The 18,658-nt window shown below is 38.0% G+C and overlaps 2 protein-coding genes and 1 long non-coding RNA gene across 5 annotated transcripts in view; 2 read left to right on the top strand and 1 right to left on the bottom strand.

Annotated features, from left to right (window-relative positions):
- The window catches only part of LOC126764867 (galactosylgalactosylxylosylprotein 3-beta-glucuronosyltransferase S), an 89,101-nt gene extending 81,820 nt beyond the window's left edge, over positions 1-7,281 (top strand). For both annotated transcript variants that reach the window (XM_050482505.1, XM_050482506.1), the window contains 3 exons: positions 6,068-6,330; positions 6,390-6,741; positions 6,798-7,281. In XM_050482505.1, the coding sequence (XP_050338462.1) occupies positions 6,068-6,330; positions 6,390-6,741; positions 6,798-6,865 (683 nt within the window). In that variant the 3' untranslated portion in view covers positions 6,866-7,281. The remainder of the gene's footprint in view (positions 1-6,067; positions 6,331-6,389; positions 6,742-6,797) is intronic.
- Positions 1-12,460, bottom strand: part of LOC126764875 (putative nuclease HARBI1) — a 58,937-nt gene extending 46,477 nt beyond the window's left edge. The window contains exon 1 of the mRNA XM_050482519.1: positions 12,089-12,460. The gene's annotated coding sequence lies outside the window, so the exon portion shown is untranslated. The remainder of the gene's footprint in view (positions 1-12,088) is intronic.
- A 533-nt stretch (positions 12,461-12,993) lies between these two features.
- Positions 12,994-18,658, top strand: part of LOC126764959 (uncharacterized) — a 49,619-nt gene continuing 43,954 nt past the window's right edge. For both annotated transcript variants that reach the window (XR_007668165.1, XR_007668164.1), the window contains exon 1: positions 12,994-13,091. This is a non-coding gene — a long non-coding RNA (uncharacterized LOC126764959). The remainder of the gene's footprint in view (positions 13,092-18,658) is intronic.

The following is an 18,658-nucleotide window of genomic DNA, read 5'->3' as shown; positions in this document are numbered from 1 at the left end:
AGGACCGACCCCTGGGGTCAGGTCTATGGGATCTGCCGGGGTCGTAGGAGGGAGGATGTCACCTCTCTTCGCGTCGGTGACACTCTGTTATCGTCGTGGAGAGAGTGTGCGGGGGTTCTGTTAGGTGCGTTCTTTCCCAGGTCGGAGGTGCAGGTCAAGCACAAGAGGTGCCTCTCCCTCCATTAGATACGCCTTTTGCCTAGTTAGGTCTAAACAGACCTAAGGACATTAGGGATCTGGGTGGTATGGGGATTAGCTGGACTGATGGACGATTAAGATGTTAGTGGTAGGATCTCCACTAGTCGGAATACAGAACAGTTAGTGTCGTTTGCGCGTGAATTGTTTAAGCGGCGAAGGCGGTTAACTGGGAAATAGGGTTAGTTTTTGTATGAAAGGTGCGTGTATGTGATGAGTGTATGGGGTCCAACCCCTGGCCACCAGTCCAGAGCCGCACGGAAGCTCAGCTGGTAGTAGCTTCGGCTACGAGGACCGGACCGACCTTGGAGTTTACTCCAACCTGCTCATGCGGACTGGCCCCTCGGGGAGTATCGTGGTGGTTGTGGTTAAAACCCAAATGCGGGAAGAACTGACTTTGTCAGTTGATTGTGGAGTTGCATTGCAACTGGGTGCTGGACCCAAATCTCTACTCGACTTGCACTCGAGAGCACTCGTCAACAACTCGGTATAGAGGAACTGTGGGACGTCATTTCAAGCTGCAACCGAGACCATTAGTTTTCTGACGACTGACTGACGAAATATTCTCCATGCTCTAAATCTTAGAAAATACTTATGGAAAGGGAAACGACACACGCCACCTCTTCGTTGATTTCAAAGGTGATTTTGACAGCACGAAAAAGAGCTGCCTTTATGCCGCGATGTTTGAATTTGGTATCCCCGCAAAACTAATACGGCTGTGTAAGCTGACGTTGAGCAACACCATAAGCTCCGAAGAAGAAGACAAGGCGACTCTCTTTCGTGTGACTTCTTCAACCTACTTCTGGAGAAAATAATTCGAGCTACAGAACCAAACCGAGCAGGTACAATCTTCTATAATAGTGTACAGCTGCTGGCGTATGCTTATGATATTGATATTATTGGCCTCAACACCCGCGCCGATAATGCAAAATTTTCATGCAGTTTTTCCAAAAAGGATAAGGCAGCGAAACAAATGGGTCTGGTTGTGAACGAAAGAGGACTAAAAAAAACAGAACAAATGGTTTTTTCGGCAAAATGAATTTATTTTATTCAAAATAGTCTCCTTCTGCTTCAATACAGTTTTTTTGCACAGCCCAATAGCATGTTGAACGAGTGTTTGAGCTCGTTGGCCGGTACGGCCGCCAGTATGCCGGTGCAAGCCTTTTGAATGGCCTCGCTTTCATTCATGGGCAAATGCATTCTTCCGAAAAGGAAGAAATCGCACGGTGCCATATCAGGTGAATACGGTGAGTGGTTAATGGTTAAAATGTGATTTTTGGTCAAATAATCTTTCTTGGAATGTTGGATTCTGAGCAATTTTTGTCGTCAGTCAATTTGTGCGGAAAAACCCCGTGCGCACACCTTTCGTAAGCCCAAATGTTCGGTCAAAATGCGATAAATCAATGTTTTGGAGATGTTCAATTCAATTTCCATGAATTTCAATGATGATTTCGGCTGATTTTTGATGAATTCACGCACAGTTTTGATGGAATTTCCGGTGATCACAGATTTTGGCCACTTTGGAAACGTTGAAACCACTCGTGCATTCTGCTACGGGATAGGCAATCATCGCCATTAACTTGTTTCATCAATTGATACGTTTCGCTAAAAGTTTTACCACTTTTATTTATTTTAAAACTCTTTGTTCGAAGCTCATTTTCGCACCGATAACACAAACATACTGACACTTAAAACGCAATAACTTCCTTTTCAATAGATGAATTGTTATGAAATTCTCATTGGACAATCGATAAAGGTAGCAGATTCTAACGCACCAGTCGACATATAGAAGTCCTGTTTACCATGGAACGCTCTTTGAATACAACAAACAAGAAATTTAGTGTAAAGGTACTTTTAAAAATTTGGTTCCTTTTACGCAATTTGGGTTTTTTAGTATATATGATATTACACGGCCAACGGCGTCCTTGGCTTGCATGCAGTGCGAAGCTTAATCCGTTGCACATAATCAGCCTTATTATAAACTTCGTATGAACGCCATTCCCGATGGAAAAATTCATATATTAGTATTTTTCTTATCGACAACTTCACATGGGAAACATTTGCCACATTCAAATATCTTTTCTAATCGAAATTTTAATTTATTCATACGAAATAAAAAATATAATCTAGTCACGAAATAGTTAGCGGGGAACAACCATAAAAAAAATGTAAGCTTACTTTTAAAACTTTTGTGGTTACAAAGGGTTATAAAACAACTACGTTGTCTTTTAGGTCAATACTAAGATGAAAATCTTGATAAATCAGATTCAGACTGAAAAAAGGTAACTAACTAAATTAATACTAAGGATGGAGTCATGTGTAGAAGTTCACGCAAGTGAGAAAAGTTCTCTGGTCGCCGTTCACTTAGGAGTGGCCAGAAACGATTCTTTTACAGCTCACGACTTCCGGTCTTTGACTAAGTATCCTCTGGGTAGCAAAAAACATCCGTTTGAAGGTGAGCTAAAATGAGAAAACGAACCGTCCCTTCCCAGGGTTTCGGACCCGCCACGTAAAAAAGCCCCCAATGAAAAGTAAAAAAGAGCCTCGGAAGAGAAACCTCCCTTTTGATGACGACCACAGCAAACGAAGTAAGAATTATGATTTAAGGCATGCCTTGGATTGTCCGGTATTGTCCGGTGGCTGATATCACCACCGTCCAAGAAATGCGATGGATGCGACAAGGACTGAGACGAGTAGATCCTTGTGTCATTTACTACAGTGGGCATTAGGGTGTACCATTTTGAGGCAACCTTTTTTTTTCAACTGAAAAACAGGCTCAAAACTTTCGAAATATGTAAAAAAAAAGTCACTCAAAAGATGAGCTCTTAATATTAATATTAAGAGGTGCCTCTTCCAAATTTTCTGTTTTCCATATAAATTACATGGAAAAAAAATCATTTTTTTGTAGTGGTTATTGTACGGAGGTTATTATATGTACACACGATGGCTGCCAGTAGGGATGGTAAACTCGATTCCGATTCTACTCGAAAATCGATTTTTCGAATGTCAAGAATTGATTCTTAATCGACTTCGACTACTGAAGATCGATTCCGAATCAGTTGAAAAAAAAGGTAGCCTCAAAATGGCACACTCTAGTGGTCATATAAAGGAGCGCAAGTTTGGTGTGGAATTCGTGATGGGAGAGAGACTCCGTCGCCGAGTACTGTCATTCACCACGGTGGATGAACGGCTATCCACAATCCGCATCAAAGCGAAGTTCTTCTGCTGAGATGCGCCCCCGCCCCGACGGAAGAGAAAGACGTCTCCTAACATCGACTCGGGCCACTACATTGTTGCAGCCAAGACTCGCACCCGCCTCCGTGCAGCATGAAATGCACGTCAACAAATACAAGGAAGGTTTGACATCGAGAAGCTGCATTCACAACAGCCAGCCGAGCGATTTTCGACTTGACTTGAACACTTGGTATGAGGAAACTGTGGGACGGCATTTTAAGCTGCAACCGAAACCATTGGTTTTCGGAAAATGCAAAAGAACAGCTGGTACGATGAGGTGTGCTGTGTCGCAGCGGAGAGAAAGCAGACTGCTGGGATGGGATAGATACTGAGAGTTGAAGAGGGAAGCGAGACGCATTTGCAGACAAAAAAATTGAGAGACCGAAATGCGTGAGTACGAAAGTTTTGACAGCTAGCCGAGAGGGGTAATGCTCGAAAATTCTACGAAAAGGTGCGGCAACTAACATAAGGTTTCAAGACTGAAGCATACTCTTGTAGAACCTCCAGAGGTGATCAAGTGACTGATGCATAGGGCATACTTAAATTATGGAGGGAACACTTCACGCCAGAAGGCACACCCGATTCCCCAATCAATGACGATGGAGCAGACGTTCAATTGCCCGCCCATAAAGAAGTTCGAATAGCAATTAACCGTCTGAAGAACAACAAAGCGACAGGGGCCAACGGTTTGCCGGACGAGCTATTCAATCCCGGCGACGAAGAATTGAAAAGAAGCATGAGTCATCTTCTATGTAAAATATGGTCGGACGAATGAATGAACAACGATTGGAATTTAAGTGTGCTCTGCCCAATCCATAAAAAGAGAGACATCACAATGTGCGCTACGCGGTAGTTGCCATGGGACATCAACATCGCGTATAAGATTCTATCGAGCGTATTATGTGCAATATTAAAGCCCACCGTCAACAAACTGATTGGACATTATCAGTGTGGCTTTAGACCTGGCAAATCAACAATCGACCAGATATTCACCATGCGCCAAATTTTGAAAAAGACCCGTGAAAGGAGAATCGACACACACCACCTCTTCATCGATTTCAAAGCACGAAAAGGAGCTGCTTTATGCCGCGATGTCTGAATTTGGTATCCCCGCAAAACTAATACAGCCGTGTAAACTGACGTTGAGCAACACCAAAAGCTCTGTTAAGATCGAGAAGAACCTCACCGAGCCGTTCGATACCAAACGAGGTTTCAGACAAGGCGACTCTTTTTCGTGTGATTTCTTCGACCTACTTCTGGAGAAAATAATTCGAGCTGCAGAACTAAACCGAGAAGGTACAATCTTCTATAATAGTGTACAGCTGCTGGCGTATGCTGATGATATTGATATCATTGGCCTCAACACCCGCGCCGTTAATGCAGAATTTTCATGTAGTTTTTCCAAAATGGGTAAGGCAGCGAAGCAAATGGGTCTGGTGGTGAACGAATGCAAGACGAAATATCTCGTGTCATCACACAAACAGGCGTCGCGCTCGCGATGAGGCACCCACGTCACTGTTGACAGTCACAACTTCGACGTCGTAGATAATTCTTCTATCTTGGAACCAGCATTAATACCAACTTAGGACTGAGTAGGCAATTGAGAAGTAAAGTTTTCTCTCGACGAATAAAGACCAAATTCTATAAGTCACACATTTTATGGTGCAGAAGCATGGACGGTGATAACATCTGATGAGTCAACGTTGCGAGTTTTCGAGAGAAAAGTTCTGCGAAATATTTATGGTCCTTTGCGCGTGGGCCATGGCGAATATCGTATTCGATGGAACGTTTCTATGCCAGTAAAGAAGAAGAAGAACTAAATTGTAGAGCTAATACTTCACTGTTGTAATCGGTCAAGCAGTTATAGATTTATTGCACTTTTAATAGTTTATAACAAAACCGTTATATGTATGTGGAATGGACGAGGCTATAATCCAAATGCACCCATTTTCACAGGGTGGATAAAGATGCTAAAAAGATTTGCGTTGTGCGAATTTGACCATTATAGCTAGGATGGTTTAGAAGATATGTACATTAAATCTATTACGGGGTGGAACCACGCCTACTTCGTAAGAATTTCCAAACTTGTTATACATATATCTTAATTTCCGGCTTAGTTATGGCAATTTATAAGATTTCGATTAATGGCGTTTTGTGGACGTGACAATGGTCCGATCACGTTCGTACGTTTTTAGGTGAGCAAACTCTGTAGCAATATCTTGCAAGGATATAAAAAGATATTTTTAAGCCAAAAAATTCGCAATTGGCTTTATAAATTTAGATCGCCGAAGTTCACAATAGTATAATCGAGATTCGAAACTGAGTTTTCATCCACACGAAATTCGATAAACGAATTTTTCGTTCGCTTGAAAATAAAGATACATGAGATTGATTTATTTACACGAAGTTTCCAATTAGGCTGAATGTATTCTACTATGACTAAAACTAAATACATTTTTCTTTGAAAATTAATAATGATATTTCGTCGAATGAGTAACATAACTTGCACTATTACATATATGAGCTAATCATTGGCGTATGTCTGTTGTATATAATAATTTTTAAAAGTGTATACTATTTACATCTAATACTATATTTAACAAACTGTAGTAAATGATTAAATAGTCTTTTATATTAGGTTTACCTTTTACGCACTTGGCAAGTCCAATGCCAGAATTTTACCGCAAGAAAAAGCCAATGCCTCGTGGTGTAGCCAACCGCCGGGCAGCAATACAATGGTTACGACAGCGAAATATCACAAACGGAATTCTCTACTTTGGTGATGATGACAATACGTATGACTTAAAGTTATTCTCTGAAATAAGAAATACACAACGGGTTTCTATGTTTCCTGTGGGACTAATTGAAGAGTACTCCGTAAGTGGACCAGTTGTACGAAAGGTGAGCATTGAATAGATTTGTTCTTATTATTTTTAATTATTAATAATTATATTCGATAGGGAAAAGTGGTTGGATTTCTAGATTCATGGGTAGCAGAAAGGCGCTGGCCAGTGGATATGGCCGGATTTGCAACGAATTTGGCATATATGGCTGAGTATCCAAATGCTAGCATGCCTTATAAACCGGGCTATGAAGAGGACCTTTTTCTACGTAGTATCCGGTTAAATTTAAATATAATTGAACCTAAAGCAAATAACTGTACAGAAATATTGGTTTGGCATACACAAACGAAGAATCGTGAGCGAACCACTCTACGTATTAGCAACAAATATCTCGACGATCGGTCAAATCTTGGTACGCTCATAAAATCATTGGATGTAATGGGGATTGCGAACTCTTCGGATAACGAAGGCATGTATACAAAGACTTTTTTAATAATGTTGTAATTAAAAATCTTTTTCTTGCAGGACGAAGGGCTGTTATTAGTAAAAATGGAAAAGCTAAACCATTAAGCTATTTTTTAAGTACAAATTAAAAAATGTGTATTATATATATTGTACTATTTGCAATCTGTTGTGGTAGAAAAAAAAGAAAAGTCTCTGGGCAACAAGCTTGCTATAGTTTTTTGTGATTTGTTACATGGGGCATTATTTCGATGTTATCTATCATCCAACGTTCCAATAACCCTCATAAAAACTGTGAGCCATTAATATACAATGTTTCTATTTCGTTTTTGAAATGCCCAACATAGCATCACTCAAAATGTTATATAGAATCAGTTACCCGAATTGTGTAAAATGTAACCAAAAAACTATAATATGTTAGAAACGGCGTTTGCAGATAAAGATGAACAACATTTTTAGCCTACCTTGTGATTTTTCATTTATAAGGGATAATCAGATTAAATTTTCAATAAATTTTTAAAAATATTTAATATATTGCCATAATGTATTTTGTGTGTGTAATATATTATGATAGTATCAATTCAGAAAACAAATTTTAATTTCACTGTACAGTTTAAACAACATTATATGGATATCAATACTTAAGGGAACTCTTTGTATCAGTTGTTTTAATTTTGCCAGACCACTAAACCTATAAGAAAAAAGGAGGAGATGACATAAAAAATTTTGTGGAGTATATAGTAAGTAGAAAAGTCAAATATCTCATCTGTTTAGACGCTACTAGATTTAACACTTGGAGTTGTGGAAGATAATATTTTAACCGCCGAGGTAGTCTCTAACGTTATACTATTTTGAGCTTTTTCTCTCGATTCTACCGTCAGCTGGACTATGTTCGTAAATGCATCATGACGCGCATCATGACGATTGCATAACAAACAGAACGTTCAGAAATGCCAATATTGCAGCACTGCAATAATCAAGCGTTCAAAAAGACAACACTTCTATCAGCTGTCACTCATAATTTCTATCAAAAAATTGTTTACTGCATTTAACTACGATATCTGACGAAAAGTAAGAGAAGTTTTATTTTAATTTTTGTATTGAAATTTAGTTAAATTATGTTAATAATAATTGTAAAAATTATTATTTTTAAATTTTTAGTGAAAATCTCAGTAATGCGGAGACACAGTTATTGCTGAGAGTATGGTTGAATATGGAGGACGAGTTTAAATCGGGTAGAAGGAAAAAAAAAAATGTATTGTGGAAGAAAGTTGTGACCGAAGTTAAAAATGTAAATGAAAACAATAAAAATTAAAATGAAGTTCATCAGAAAAAGTAATAAAAAAATTATTCAAATAAAGGAAGGTGAGGTAAAGTAAATTTTTTATGATGAAAACAGAGTGGTAAAATAGTTTCTTCTATCGATTCCATTGATATCATCTGAATCAACACGGCGAATGGGGGCATCTTGAATTCCTTCGATTTCATTGTTGGTTTCCATATCGGCATGTGTTATTGTATCGTTAATATGTTCAGAATAACCTACCTTATTTATGATAAAATTGTGTAAGCACAAGCGAGTATTACATTAGATGTGGCTTTAAAGCTCGAAGCTTCAATATAATTTATAATTTTAAACTGTTTCTTAAAAATTCCCGAAAGTTTGTTCTATAATTACTTTGTCTTTTAAAAGACAAGCATTTGTACCTACAAATTTTTCTTTTTGACTTCAATACCCTTCTTTTTCTTAAATTTAAGAAAATTATCATTTCTTTGCTCACAAATTTCGTCTAGTTTTAGATTCAGCAAAATTTCCATTTTAGTATTATACGCGTTCAAAAATGCAAACAAATGTATCTGCAAATTGTCAAAAATTGTATAAGAAGTATCAAACGTCAAACTTGCAGTGTTGCTTATGCTGCAAGTCATGATGCATTTACGAACATAGCCCTGGTCTCTGACGGTGGTATCACAAAGGTAATACTGCCAACATCTGTTTTTTTGGGTTCATTACTACGACTAATGACTATTATTAACTATTATTATAACAAGAGTTGTGAGAACTAAATATCTATACAGAATTTAGCCCACACAACCCATAAAGGCACACCCTAATGTTTACAACACAACGGGAAAACCACGCCACTTCTAGAAATACAAGAAGATTGAAGAACCAGACATGCAGATGATATAACAACAAGAACGCATACGCAGCGGTAAAAACACGCCACGCAAACAATGCAGCGGGATAACCACGAAGACGGAGAAATTAGACAAGCAGATAGAACAACAACAAGCATGCATACGCAGCGGTAAAACCACGCCACTGCCAGCAACATACGCCGTCCCAGCAACACACGCCATCCCAACGCAACATGTTGCGAATGTTTTAGCACGCAGCACAGGCTTGCTGGGGAGTTAGGTGATGGATGATCAGAGAGTCAGCACGGGACTGTGACAGCGTACGCACGCTTGGCATCAGACTACGCAGTGAGTTTATCCTCTGGCTAGTCTTGATACCCTGACTTGTGAACGCGTCTGTTAAGGGTGAGCTTGGTAGTGAGTTTATCCTCTGACCAACTCAACCTTTAACATCGCGGCCGCTAACACAGTCTTCCGTGATCCGGGATCTCAGAGGAGCGTAAACGTGTATACCAGTACAGCGTTATTGAAGCCTACACGAGCGTCGGCAGAAGTAGCCGAACGTAGTCGTAGTAGCACGCGAGTGTCAACGTGTACATCAGGACAGCGTCATTGAAGCCTACACGAGCGCTGGCAGAAGTAGCCGAGCGTAGTCGTCGTAGCACGCGAGCGTCAACGTATACGCCAGGACATCGTCATCGATGCATACAGGATCGCCGGCAGAAGTAGTCGAGCGCAGTCGTCGTTGCGGAGGAGCGTCAACGTGTACGCCAGGACACCGTCATTGAAGCCTACACGAGCGTCGGCAGAAATAGCTGAGCGTGGTCGTCGTAGCACGACAGCGTCAACGCACGTCGCAGGACATCGTCATTGCAGTCGTCTAGCACCCAGGAACGCAACAGAGCGGGAAACGGTATTGCCCTAACGGGCCACACAGAACCGTTCCCTGACAGCGTCGTCCTCGGGCGACGACAGTACAACGCAGAAGACTATTCTGTAACAAAGTAGATTAATATATGTATATTACATATTAATATAAGTTGAAAGTAAAATAAAGTACGATTCGCAGAAGAGCCCCAATATTTACAAATTTATTGTAACGAACCCTGGACACGGCGAGTATACCTCAGCAATTTATACTTGTAAGAAGCAGGGGCAGAAAAAAGCTTCGTTACAGAGTCTTACTAATAGAGTGAGTTTATCTCATTCATAGCTATCCTTGCAGGCGCGTTTTAAGTTTAGAAGACTCGTTTTAGTACGTTCGGAGGTTCTTTCGCTTTCTTAAAGTACCCTAGAGACGATCGAATAATTTCATCAGCGCTTTAAGTGTATTTTAGCCGTCACCTTTTGTGGGATTAAAAGACGGGAAGACCCTATGAATCTTTACATTTTATATTATTTAAATCTTTCAGATTTGTTTTATTTTCTATAATATAAACTATTTTTTAAGGCTAATTAAAAGGTAATAAACCTTTAACTATTTAAAATCACTAATTCAATTAATTAAGTTACTTTAGTCAAATATCGATTATTTTACATATGGCTCAAGTAGCTCACGGCTTCTAGTCTTAGACGGTGAAGTATCTTCTGGGTAGCCAGAAAACATCCGTTTGAAGGCGAGTGAGAAAACGGACCGTCCCTTCCCAGGGTTGTACGCTGGGTTTGGGGCTCGACACGTAAAAAATTAAAAGTAAAAAACAGCATCGGAAGAGAAACCTCCCTTTTGATCTCGACCACAGCAAACGAAATAAGAATTATGATTTCAGGGCATGACCTGGAATGTCCGGTATTTTAATTGGGAAGTTGCCGCTGCTCAGTGGTTGATGTCCTCGTTAGAGTAAAAGCTAACATCACCGCCGCCCAAGAAATGCGATGGAGAGAAAAGGAATGAGGCGATTAAGTCCGTGTTCCATTTACTACAGTGGCCATATAAAGGAGCGCAAGTTCGGTGTGGAATTCGTGGTGGGAGAGAGACTCCGTCGCCGAGTACTGTCATTCACCCTGGTGGACGAACGTCTAGGCACAATCGGCATCAAAGCGAAGTTCTTCAACATATCGCTGATTTGCTTCCACGCCCCGACGGAAGAGGAAGATGATGTGACCAAAGATGCCTTCAATGAGGGCTTGGATGTCAAAATCGTGCTTGGCGACTTTAACGCCAGGGTAGGCAAGGAAGGTATCTTTGGCACAACAGTCGGTAAATTCAGTCTTACCTTTCTTTTGCTAGAATTTTTTTTAAACATTTTCACATCCATTTTCCAACATTTCGTCAGCAATTACCATATATACATACGTTAAGATTTCCATATTTGGAAACCACATGTTTTACGCGAAATAATTATTGCTGTATTGCAGCAAAGTATCAGTTGATCATATGCAACATAGTATCAAGTTAGCAACAGGATTGTAGTACTGCGGTAATCATTAAGCAGCTCGAACATAGCTGTCTGTTATAGTTTTAAGATCTAGGGTTTCTAAGATTATTTCAGATTATAACTTTATTTCTTTTGCTTTTTACTTTTTTCTATCAGCATTCTTACCGTGCGATTCTGTAACTTGAGACAGTCTCAAGTCTCTAAATTTGAGATTTTAAGTTAGAGACAATTTTTGAGACTTGAGATGATATTGCTATTCTGTAAGTGACAGTCACAAAATCTAGTACATTTCATTATTCAGAGATGTTTTTACACTTGAATGAAAATAAATATGTCGATAACAAATATTAAATTTTCTATAACATAGTCAAAAAACATAATTATCAATGAAAATAAAAATATATGTTGACTTTGTTTCATAATATTTACGAAATTTATGTAAAATTGATTTATTTTTAACCTTTTCGTGTTTGAGTTGCTTACAAAATATAAAGAAACGACAATCGATTAATATCTATGATGATCTCTATTCAGTATATTCAAAATGGCAGACAAGAGTTCTTTTTAGTTTTGTGACCTGCTAACTACCAGGTCTCAATATTTTGAGACTAACGCTAGAGACTGTTTAGTGAATAGTAACTAGTCTCAAATTGAGACTTTGCCTCAAAATTTCTCAAATAGAGACTAGAGACTGGTTACAGAATCCCGCTATTAATCATGTCTTAATTTCGATTAAGTCGTCGTGGTCAGGTGTACCCGTAATAATTTTATGAGCTGACTTTTTGTTTTGACGGTGTGTTTCGGAGTATATAAAATTTTTGTACTTAATACACTTACGATTTTTATTATGGTATCAACTAATTGATTTGTTTCAAGTTGTTTTTGATATCCTGACCCTCATCGATTGAAGAACACGTCATCGGATTTCTCTCCTTTGACTGAGTGAATTTTTGCATTGTATTGTCGTGCCGCGTTAAAAATTTCGTTTTCCGGTGAGTGGTTATGTTCCTGTGCTGGGACTTTAGCGAGTTCGACTTGACCGTTGGTTGTCGAATGAAATATTGGTGTAACTGTATGTATTTGTAGTTTTTCGTGTACTTGTTTCGCACATATGCTCGTGAATGTTGATTTGTTATGTAATGACATACTTGGCGTTTGGGTAAGTCTGTGATAATATTTCGTCAATGTGTTTGTATATATAGTTTTTACTTGGAATTTCCCGTATGTATAAGTACTTTAAGTACTTATCAGTTGTGCTGATGTATGTGTTTCCGTTCATGTGAAATAAGTCTAAATGTATTGGTGCGGCTCCAATTGGTTGTTTGTTTGGTCTGTGTTCGTATTTGTTTGTTAAGCAGATTTCACAATTTTCTGTTGCTTTTTTACACATTTGGCGTATTGGTTTTTTTACGTGCTCTTCTCTTCTAAGTCTTTTGTCATTTTTTGAGATTGTTTGAACGATCGAGGTATTTGGAAACGGTGAAATTATGTAATTTTCTATGTGGAATAGAGTTTGTTAATTTTTTTATAGCGCTTGTTACCATTGGGTTTTATTATTCTTTTCAGTGTATCAATTATTTCTTCTTTATTCGAATAAAAAAGTGTGTGTTGTGAAAACGAAAAAATATTTTGCGAAGAGATTTCCACTAGATTGGTTGAACTTTAAGCTTAATGTTGTGAGCAACTTGAAGTGTTAATCTGTTGGCGAGACAATGCATCAGCAACGTTGTCGCTTATGCCGTGATGCCCTGGCTTATATACTAATTTAGCGCCGTATTTTGCTATGAAATTTTACCATCGTTTTAGTTTAGTGTTCGCATTTTTATAGAAAATCGAAAAGGTGAGTGACGATTATGTATAATCGTTAAATCTGATATACCATATGGGTAATTTCTTAATTTATGAAGTGACCAAACGAAAGCGAGTATTTTATTTTCATTGGTGCTGTATAGTTTGACGAAAAGTTCTAAATATGTATAAACGAAACAGGTTTCTTCTTCTAAGAGGGTACAGCTATTTGTTATTTGCGTCCGTCGTTAGTTCAAAAGGTTTGCTGAAATTTGGTTGAAACAATTCAACTTGTGTTTGTAGTGTGGGACCCTTGCTATTTGATTTGGAGTTACACCACCATTGTCTCCGCGACATGTTGTTAGATGTTTCGTTATTGCAGTGAAATTCTGTACAAATTTTCTGTAATAACTCGCTGGGTCAAGAAATGACCGTAATTCTTTTAAATTTTTTAGAGTCGGATAATTCTTTATAGTTTGAGTTTTATTTGGATCTACAGTTATTGTCAGCGATTTCTCGTTTGAAATCTTCATAATGCCATTGTGTGGTGCGTTTACTATTGTACGAATCTCTTCAGCTCTCTAAATCGAACGGCATCCTAAGGAACTCATACTTTGCCCCGTTCACACTGAATGTAGTTTTTTTCTCTCTGATTTTTTTTTATCAAGATTTGGTGACCTAAGTCTATCGTTGTGAAAACCTTTGCTTTACCCAGATTTTGTATTGTCATAGCTACATCTGGGATAGGATATCATCAGTGATAGTCTGAGCGTTAAGCTTCTGAAAATCTATTACAATTACAGTATAGAGAATTATAAAGACTTCTACTAGGTTGAATAATTTGGTTATCCAACAATTTATATACTTCTTTGTTTATAAATTAATTGTCTGCTATTGGATACGGATACTGCTTCAACCAAATAGGATCTTCTGATTCTGTCCTAATTGTAGCTTGTATTGTAGTAGTAATTGGAATAATTTCGTTAGTTTCGTCATTTATCCTCATGATATTTTCAATTTCAGTTTTATACGTGTCGTTATTGATTGCGAAATTCACTTTTTGGTTGCTTACTACTTGCTTTTTATATTTATATGAGAGTTGATTCTCGAAAATGTTAATTTCTGCTTTCAAGACCCTAAGACCGTGTTCACCCAGAAGCATATCGAACTCCTTTAAAGCTTCGGTTTCAAAGAATTCTAAATTATGATTGATGAGTTAAGCGTTATTACTTTAACCGGTTTTGTGGGTGGACACTTCCTGTCTCATAGATATCATCAGTATGTGGGGCAAGTGGTTGTAGGTCTTCGTCTCTCGTCTGGTTTACTCGTTGTACCTTGTTGATGTTGTTATTCCCTGAAAAAATAATTCTTCCGCGTTTTGCTGCTTGTTGATCTTCTCTGAACGGGTTATAGAATCGTTGAGATTGCTTAAAGTTGTTCCTTGGGAGGGGTCGATAGTTCTATTGTATTCGTCGTACGTGTTGTCGAGAGTCATCTACTTCCATTGGTTTCTAGCGTGGTTGGTGGTTATATTGTACCTGCACATTTGGGTTGTATTTTATTCTATCATCACATTTCTGTTGTGTAAGATTTTGTCGCTGGTTATATGGTGTAATTAATGCGTCAAACTGCATGTGACGACTGTATAATGTGCCGCTTGTATATCTGCTGTTGAGTCCTGTGATGAAAATACGGACTGCTTCTTGCTTTGCATATTGTAACATGGATGCAGGTCCTTGTTCTCCTGACATCTCTATCTTTGAGAGCGCGAGATTCAGTGTTTTGCTGATTTCACCGTGAAATTCCGATAGTTTTCGTTTTACTTGTGTAATATTCTTAATTTCTTCCAGAAATACAGACAATGGTCATTGATCAGCATATGTGTAATCAAGCCTGTTGATTATCGAATAGAAATTCAGCTTGATGTTGTGGTTGGTTAGAATATTTGCTGACTACCCAATAATTTTTGAGTGTATAATTGTAAAGGCTGTATAATAGTTCGGGAGGATAGAAAATTCTTTGATATTTTCCATAAATGTCCATGCCCTTTTTCTCCAAGAACTGTACTGGTTCTTATCACAACTGAAGCTCGGTATGGCTTCAAATGTTTTTAAAGTTATAAAGTTTCCGTTGGTTATGTTTGGTGTGAGTTCTACATGATGATCTGTCGAAGTGACTTCCTGGGAGGATTGTTGTGCTTCTAGAGTATTTACCTTTAATTGTGTGTTATTTAAAGCCTGTGTGACTATTTCTACCTGTACTCGTAGAGTTGCGATGTCCTGAGCCATTGTATCGTTTTGTGGCATTTTAGCTCATAGAATTGAAAATTTGTTGGAGTTTATCTCGTGAGTCCAGCGTGAAGGATTTTCTTTGAAACCAGGAATTTCTTATTTCACTTTGTTTAAATGAGTTAAGCCTCCCCCACTTTACCCGCGATAAAATAGTGCACCCTAACAAAAACACTGTATACTCCAAATGATCACCAATACACCGCATCTGGGAACAAATTGGAAACGACCATAGTCGATAACATCACATTTGTACACAACACAACTCACCGCACTTGTACATCAACCCACTCACTCTCTTCAACGAGCTCTCAATTGCACAAAAATACGTACATATAAGTCCAATTATTAGGGTGTAACTACATACCTACATAAGGACATAAAAATATAAAAAAATAAAAGTTCGGATTTAAGAAAAACATAAAAATAATAAATAAATAAATTAAATTAAAATATATTTCAAACTAAAATATAAACAAATAAACTCTTATTTACTTAAAAGAGTATAGAGTTTATTATACTTTACCGCTTCAAATACATAAATCAGTTTAAACTGAGGGAAACTTAGTTCGTTTTGACAAAGATTTTAATATACAATCAAAATGATAAAAGTTAATATCAATCAAAATACACCTGAAGTAGCTACGCGCTCAAAACATGTTGCTAAATTTATTTCACAAAGTGACAGTTTAACAAAATGCTGCACTAGATTTGCATCTACACTGATTCAAGAAAACTCTGGATCGTTATTAGAAATAAAAATACAAAATCTTAAGAATTTCTGGATTCGCCTCCCACCAGCTCATGACGCCATAGTAAAATTGACGATTCAGACCTACCACAAAATTTTAAACAATCGGCTTACGCAATATAAGAAAACTCCTTAGACCAGTACGAAGAAAAAAAAGCTATGATCTCCGATCAATTAAAACTAATAAAAGCAATTGCACCTACTTCTCATCCGAGTGTAGAGCTGCCACAAATAGATAATCAAAAGGCAAGTTCAGGCATCCACCTCGATGTGCCCGTATCTGACACAGAAACCTTTTACGGAGGTTATGAATAATGGCCGTCCTTGCGGAACATGTTCACGGCAGTGTACATAAACCATCCTAATTATCACAAACGCAAAAATTGTATCACTTCAGATACAAAACCAAAGGTCAAGCAGGCGTAATAGTCAAACAGTTCGCATTAAATGACGAAAATTTCAATTTTGCTTGGGAAGCTCTTAAAGCACGTTACGAAAACGAGAGAATATTAGTCGACAAGCAAGTAACGATACTAATGAATTTACCAAAAATTCAGAAAGAAACCAGTGAAGAATTCATAAAGCTTCAATCCACGGTTTCAAATTGTTTGTCGGTTTTATCGACACAGAATATTCCCACAGATAATTGGGACCCCATTCTGGTAAATATATGCACATCCGCATTACCAGAAAAATCGTTACTTTTGTGGGAGCAATCGCTCTCATCACAAAGAAAGTGCCCAACGTGGCAACAGATGAAAGATTTCTTAACTACCCAATATGAAATTGCGGAAAGGGTAGATAAAAAAATGGTCAGAACTAAAAACGTTCAACAAGAACTAAATCGAAGCTTCAATAGATAGGTACGAAAACGAAAGAGTACTGGTCGATAAACAAGTAACGATACTATTAAACTTGCCTAAAATTAAAAAAGAAATAAGTGAAGAATTTATAAGGCTACACAAATACTCATAGACACATAATATTCTCACAGACAACTGGGACCCAATTCTGGTAAACATTTGCACCGCCGCATCACCAGTAAAGTCGTTAAGTCTATGGAAGCAAACGCTCTTATCACAAAAAAAGTGTCCTACGTAGGAACAAGTGAATGATTTTCTAGCTACGTAGTACGAAATCGCTGAAAGGATGGGGAAAAACTTAATTAAATCAACATATGTTCAAAAAAGAAGCTTTAATAGATCCCAAGTTAGTAGCGAAATCTATTTAAACAAAAACTTTAACAAAACAGAGTCGGTCACATCCGAACAGAAAAAACATAGTACGTCATGCGAAGTATGCACAAGAGGGCATAAACTGATATCTTGCGAGAAGTTTAAAAAACTAAAAATTAATGAAAGAAACAATTTCGTGAGATCAAAAAAATGATGTATAAATTGCTTGTCACATGCCCATACATATAAAAATTGCGAGGAAATTCAATTGCATATATTGTCATAAAAGACATCACTCAATGCCAAAGCAAATCCCGAAAATTGACAAGAAGCAAGCTACTCAAGGGCATCAAAAATGCAAACGCTATACAGCGAATATCAAAATAGGGTACTACTACCTACAGTAGTCGTCTCCATCGAACACCGAGGAGAACTGTTCAAACTCAAAGCCTTAATACACCAAGGATCACAGCGAACATTGATAGCGTCTAAGGCACAAAATAAGCTAAAATTGTCATCCAAACATTACCCTAATTTCCCCCAAGCGGATAAGCGAATTAAAACAGAAGCTATAGTCCTACCACAATTAACAAATATGCTTCCAAGCTATCACATAGATAACAGACATTGGCACAAGGTCTCACACTTATAACTAGCAGATCCTGACTGCAACAAACCTTCTCAAATAGATATAATATTAGGCAGCGACCTTATACCGTAAATCTTACTTAAAGGTGTTGAAAAAATATCAACCACCTTTCTAGCGCAAAACACTATATTCGGTTAGATTCTAAGGGGACTAGTTCAGAACCAGCTACCACCATACCAACCCAAATTGAGGATAATGCAGACAAATACCCTAATTCCCAATTAAGGAAAATCCAAAAGTTAAGGAAACTTCCCCCAGAACAAACAAAACTCTAAAAGGTCGGTATTGTGAAGACTGCCACAACTACACGATCAAATAATGGCCGGTACGTCGTACGACTACCACTAGAGCCACAATCGTCCAACACTCCACATACTATTGGCGGAAAAAAACAAAAACAATGTCGGAATTAAGTCTTAAAATCCCAATTTAAGAAAAAGCAGAAATATATGTTACTTTTCGATCCCCAGGATGGCCTTCGCCAATTATGATTCCTGATGATTTTAGAGAAAAACTGAAACTGAACTAGTATTTCACAGATACACTACCGCAATTAGTAAACTATTCCCCACATACCAAGCCAAGTCATGCGTCGTCTGCATATCTATATTACGCAACATCTTATCACGTATCGATACCGATTCCGAAATTGTTGTAGCTTTGTTGGGAAAACCACCACATGCATGCATGTACTACCAGAGTATTCTCCGGTCTTGAAACCTTCTGTTAATCGACGCATCTTTCGTAGAGTTTTCG

This window comes from Bactrocera neohumeralis, unplaced genomic scaffold, assembly GCF_024586455.1.
Source record: "Bactrocera neohumeralis isolate Rockhampton unplaced genomic scaffold, APGP_CSIRO_Bneo_wtdbg2-racon-allhic-juicebox.fasta_v2 cluster10, whole genome shotgun sequence".
In the NCBI taxonomy this organism is placed as follows: Eukaryota; Metazoa; Arthropoda; class Insecta; order Diptera; family Tephritidae; genus Bactrocera; species Bactrocera neohumeralis.
This window is presented reverse-complemented; position numbering and strand designations above follow the sequence as displayed.